Source organism: Nicotiana tomentosiformis, chromosome 10, assembly GCF_000390325.3.
Source record: "Nicotiana tomentosiformis chromosome 10, ASM39032v3, whole genome shotgun sequence".
Classification (NCBI taxonomy): Eukaryota; Viridiplantae; Streptophyta; class Magnoliopsida; order Solanales; family Solanaceae; genus Nicotiana; species Nicotiana tomentosiformis.
This window is the reverse complement of record NC_090821.1, coordinates 41,079,999-41,086,226: the sequence shown is the minus strand read 5'-3', so window position 1 is coordinate 41,086,226 and position 6,228 is coordinate 41,079,999. Positions and strand designations below refer to the sequence as shown.

The 6,228-nt window shown below is 37.1% G+C and overlaps 1 protein-coding gene across 1 annotated transcript; it reads right to left on the bottom strand.

The window, feature by feature from the left end:
- Positions 1 to 3,030: 3,030 nt before the first annotated feature.
- Positions 3,031 to 3,708, bottom strand: LOC138900055 (uncharacterized). The gene has a single exon (XM_070186759.1). The coding sequence runs from the start codon at positions 3,706 to 3,708 to the stop codon at positions 3,031 to 3,033; it is 678 nt and encodes a 225-aa protein (XP_070042860.1).
- Positions 3,709 to 6,228: the final 2,520 nt, after the last annotated feature.

Sequence of the window (6,228 nt, the reverse complement as noted above, 5' to 3'; positions counted from 1 at the left end):
GAAGTAAAAACAACGAATAGAAATTAAATACGGAATCATACTGACGCTTCATATTCCACTTCTCAGGAAATGGCATGCTCTCAGCCGGGATTAGGTCTGTGGTCTTCACCCGAACGAACCGGCCCATCCAGCCCCGATCTTTGTCTTCATCTATATTTGAGATGAGCGCCTTGATGGCCTAACGTTGAAGCTTTATCAGCCCACCTCGATATAGTCGAGGGCTATATAATCTTATGAGGTGGTCAAGGGTGAAAGCAAGCCCGTCGATTTTGCTCACGAAGAAATGGAGCAGTATCACGATCCTCCAGAAAGAGGGATGAATTTGGTTGAGGGTCACGTGGTATTTCTTGTAGAAGTTTACTATGATCGGATCGAGGGGACCCAGTGTTAAAGGATAAGTGTAAACGCTCAGCAACCCTTCTACGTGGGTGGTGATCGCTTCTTTTGGTGCCGGTATTACAACCTCTTTGTTTCCCCAGTTGCAATCTTTCTTCACCTGGTCGAGGAGGATTTTGGTATCGAGCATATATATCTCGATATCAACTCGCATCTACCAGGAACCAATGAGGTTTTCTCAACCCCAAAGTCGGAATCTATGAAACACCCCCCGGGAATAAGCTCTTCAGGGCGTGGCTCCACCACTGGTTTCTCGCCGGCCGACCAAGATGAGGAAGCAACCTCTTTCTGCAGAAAAGTTTTAGATGTTGTGGCCATTTAGTTTTTGTGGGCAAAGAAGAATGGAGACTGAAGTATTTGGTGTTTATGAAGAACAAGCAAAGAAACTCAAAAATTTGAAGATATGAAGCTTTGAAAAAAGCAAAGAACTATGGAGATTGGAATGAAGAAAATTTGAAAGTAAAAGTTTAAAATAATGAAGAAGGGGGCTATTTATCATTTTCACAACGACGGTTCATAACTGATAGTGCTCGACCGTCGACTGACGCGCATTAAATACCTAGGAAACTGTACTGATGAGACATTTCTGTCACTTCTATTGCTTATGTCACGACGATTACGTCATGATTGAAGGCTCAAATTGTATCTTGTCATTATTCTCCAAAAAACGAGGGGACTATCTATATACAGTCAAAATCGTACTTACCCGATTTTGTATGGTTAATCGAGACCGGGGTGGCAGACCTAGGTTCAATCTCAAGTTATATTGGATCGTTGCGTGAATAAATATTTCCTAGCTCTTGATTCAGGGATCGATCAAGATCAAGACCAGCTAAGGATGAGACCGAGAAAGATAGGGATCTAGCAAGATCGAAGGAGGCCTGCTAAGTCGAATAGCAGAAAGCCGAGGAATTTGTGACCAGGCGAGGATTGTGGCGGAGATCTCGGCATATATCAAGTCAAGATCGGTTGATTAGCCAATCAGAAGATTTCCTTCTGTATTTAGAATTGTACCCTATGTAGAACTCCTCTACTAAATAAAGGGGGATTCATGCATAACAAAGGGACATATTATGTTTTTTCTATTAAGCTCTCTTATTCAGTTGTTCAGTTCTTGCTTCTCAATAATATATTCAGTTGGTTCGAGGGCGACCTAGCTCGAGGGCCAAAGTTGCGCGTTACATTGGTTTGCTTCATTTTATAGTTAATTTCTAACTTCAATTCTTATATTTCTCAGTTTGTGCCAAGTGAAATGACATATCCTTAAAACCACTTACAAATTTAATTGTTATCCGATTTTAAGGGTAAACATATATGTTTTCACCTTAACTTCAAAAATTACTTTTTTTATCTCACAAATTTTGTGCTCAAACGCCTACTGATAAGTTATGTGTCTTTTATTTTGATGATTTAACAAACTTCATGAAAGAACCAAATAGGGAACCTGATACAATTGGTCCCTCATCGTTCAGAGCAACAAGTCAAATGTCTAGTTCAATTCTCAATAAAATTAGATAAGGAAACAATAGAGGGAACAGATAGAGATCGGTTCCTCCGGTCACAGTTCAAGTCAACTCTAACAACTGTTAAAGTTGCTGCTAAGGGAGGCAAGTGGGCCGAGCCGGGCCTCAAACGGGCCAAACGGGGCGGTCTCGCGAGTTGCGGTCCTGGTCCCGGTCCGGTCCCTAAATAAATGGTTCAAATGGTTTCAGACTAAACGGGTCGGCCCCGCAGTCCAAACTGGCTAAATGGACCCAATGGCTATAGAAAAAAAATTGATATTTTTTTATTAAATACAACTTAGAGAAAAAAAGATGTTAAAAAAATATATAAGGCAATGCCTTGTAATTTTATTATAGAATTGTAACCTAATTTTGAATTCAAATTTAAACTCCTAATTTGCACGTTTTCATATTATGGTTGTTGGTCCAACGGCTAATTTTCAAAAATAGCCGTTGGGACCATTTGACTTGGAAATTGCATACAAGTTACATACTAATTTTTGAATTTAAATTTAGAGACAAAAATATTGTAAAGAAACATTCAAAGAAATGGCTTATACTTTTATTATAGCACTAAAAAATATGACAACATCTTTCTTGGTCTTCCTCCCCCCTATGGAATGAGCACAACAAGGTTCTAATACCACCATTGAGAAGAAAAATGAACTAATCAAGAATTGCCAAAAATATAAGTTTACATACTAATTTTTGAATTCAAATTTAAACTCCTAATTTGCAAGTTATTGAGATGGAAAACAAACTTGCAAATATAATATTTAATATATTCTAAAAACTTGCAATTAATTTTCATAGCTATCTCTTACAAATTTCATAAATCCTTCAAGGTTCAGTGGAAGTTCCCTTGGTGGTGGCAGAAAAGTAGGTTGTTCATCGCTGCTTCCATTGTCGGACAAAGCAACATCCTCAGCAAGTTCAGCTAGCATTTATTCATAAACTTCGTCTATCTCTGGTTGTGATTCTGTAAGTCTAAAATTTCTTCTTTATGAATAGATCCAATCTCTGAAAAGTACTGATTTTCCCAAGCTATCCCTCATAGACTGTCTATGATCACTGATTTGAAGTCTTGCTTGACGAAAAACGCTCTCCGATGCCACTGTTGAAGCTTGAATAGTTAAAATATCTCGGGCCATCCTTGAAAGAATCGAAAATATTTTTCTTTGTCCTTCCACCATTGCAAAATATCAAAGGTGTCGTCGGGATTCACTTCGTCGAGCCTCAGGGACATATAAACTTCAAGCTCATTTAGTTGTGAAAAATCATTACTGCAAGAACTAAAAGAACCCCCAAACCCTGCCCAAACACTAAGTCCTCTTACTTCCACAGTTCTTTTAAAAGATTGAGAATCAGAAGAAGAAGGAGTTGGAACATTTAGTCTAGCCTGATTTAATAGAACTTGATAAGCATTATAAATAGTTTCAGTATTTGTTCTAATTAAGGCTATTGCTTCCGGAAGTTTAGGCTCCTCATCATCTTCAAGTGCTAAACCCTTATAAATAGTTTCATATAGAAATTGAGGAAATCCTAATTTTATATAAGGATTTAACAAATTAGCAACACCATAAATAGTGGGAATAGGGGAAAAATATTTTTTAAACTTTCTTCTCATAGAATCAATAGCAAGTTGATAAATTTCCCCACCCTTTGAAAAATAAGCAAATAAATTTTCAAGTTCTGCAATATAAACCAAACAGTTAGAAATAATAGGATAATATTGCCCCAAAAATCCTTTTGTAGCAATATGAAATTTTTCTAAAACATCAACAAGCATTTTAACATTAGCCCAATCCATATTCGTAAGGTAATCGTCATCATCACTTACATGTGCATTAAACATTGAAATTATGGGGTTTCTATAATCATATGCAACAACAAAACTTTCATAGGATTAAATGATAAATATGACAAATACATCTAACTTGAAAAATGTTACTAAATGCAGGATTTAGCGTAGTGGTAAGCAAGTCTATAGCATTTGTGTTATTAGTAGCATTATTCATTGAAATCGACATTATTTTATCAATAATGCAAAAATATCTATAAATATCCATAACTGTGCTAGCAATAAACTGCCATGCGTGCCGTGAAGCAATTATTCTATAAGTAATTATGCGCTTTTACATTATCCAATCCTCATCAATCCAATGAGTAAATAAGTAGCACAAATATTGTTCATATTCATGCTTATATTTATAAATATCGCTCTTCATGGTTGTGCGAGGAAAACCTTTATATGTAGGATTATAAATTTTTCTAATGTAATGCCCAACGAAGGGTCAGAAAGAAAACATAATATTCTTTTACTATTTTTTTGAATAAAGTAAGCAATAGGAGCAAACTAACAATTTTTTCACTATTTCTTTTAATAAAGTAAAGTGTAGCAAGTATTGAAGAAAATTAGAGAGAGATTTTGATAGATTAATATTAATTTTTTAAGAAAAATGATAGAATGAGGGGGTATTTACAGTAAAAAATAGGAAAAAAGTATAATAATAAAAAGTTTGGGGTTAAAAATTAGTTAGGGGTTAAATGGCTATTTTTTGAAGAGCGAGTGGCTCTTGTTTTTAATAAGCCAACGGCTTTTTTTTTAATAAAAAAATTCTGTTGGGCCCGTTTGGCCTGGCATGGTCCCGGTCCGGTCCCGGTCCAAATGGTCCCAACGATAAAACTTGCCCACGAGACCGGCACGAGCCCACCAATCGTGGACCAAATGGTCCTAGCCCGTTTAGTCCATTTAGCCCGCGGTCCCGGGCCGGTCTTGGTCCCGGCCCTGTCCAGTTGCCAGCCTTAGCTACTGCACTACACACGCAATAGTACAACACCACCGTTGAAGCATGTTGTGTACCAGACACTCCCTTGCATCATCTTTGATGACCTCACTTGTATATTATCAACATGAGGCAAGGGATTTCATATACTCGAAAAACCAAAATATTGATTACTCTCAAGTGTGCAGCCGCCTTCACTCTCTCTAGGCATTGAAGAACAAAACAGCAACAGAATAAAGGACCAATTCCAAGCATTGATTACATCATTTGTCCTTTAGCATTGTTGTGTCTTTGTTCATATTATTCACGTATAATTCCTACTCAGATTTCCAGAAGTATTTCGTAGGATATCTTTTAAACCATAATATATATGATTGTTTTGACAATAGTTAGTCAAGTGGTTAGCTTGGTAATAGAGTTATTACAAAGAGGCTCGTAATATAGTTATTATGAGTAGGTGAGGGATTAAGAGTATAATTACTAGTTTACAATAGGTTGTAATCTAAAGTTTGCTCAATTAGTGAAGTTGAAATCCTACTAGTGTAGATCATGATTTTTAACCCGTGAGCAGGGAGTTTTTCAAGTAAATATCATTGTGTTATTTACTTACTGCTGTGTTATGTGGGAGTATATAGAACCGGGTTTTCTATACAATTTTGTGGACTCTTAGTTTACATAAATTTGTGTCAGAGTAGGTTCTTTCTATAAGGCTAACGCATAGAAAGGATCAACATGGCTACATCACCAAACTTTGAAGAAGGACAATCAACCTTCATTCCACCAAGATTCAAAGGCCAATACTTTGGCTGGTGGAAGACAAGAATGCATAATTTTTATCATGGCAGAAGATTCAGAGCTTTGGGATGTTATTAGTGATGGACCCTTTATACCATGAAGATCATTGGCGAGGGAACAACTACAGTTCCAAAGACAAGGAAGGAATACAATCATGTTTTTTAGAAGGCCATCAAGAAATACTTAAGATCAAAGAAGATCCTCGTTTGTGGAATTGGACCAGACGAGTACAACCACATCTCAGCCTATCAATCTGCAAAGGAGATCTAGGAGGCTCTCCAAATTGCACATGAAGGAACCACTCAAGTGAAGCTGTCAAAAATCAACATGCTTACTATTGAGTATGAATTCTTCAAGATGAAGGAGGATGAGTCTATTCAGGACATGCATACTCGTTTTACCTCCATCATCAATGAGCTTCACTCCCTTAGAGAAATTATCCCAAGGAACAAACTGATCATAAAAAAACTCAGTGTGTTACTAGGTTCCTAGGAGAGCAAAGTCAATGCTATCACGAAAGCCAAAGATCTGCAGAAGTTGACGATTGACGAACTCATTAGAAATCTGAAAACCTATGAGATGAAAAAGAAGAAGGATCATGAAAGAAGAGAACCCAAAAAGGAGAAGAACCTGGTCCTCAAGGATGACTACAGTGACTTAAGTGGTGATGATGTTGACATGGCTTATCTTACTCGGATATTTCAAACAATGGTTCGTAGAAATGGAGGCATTCCCTAGAAGGGAAACTC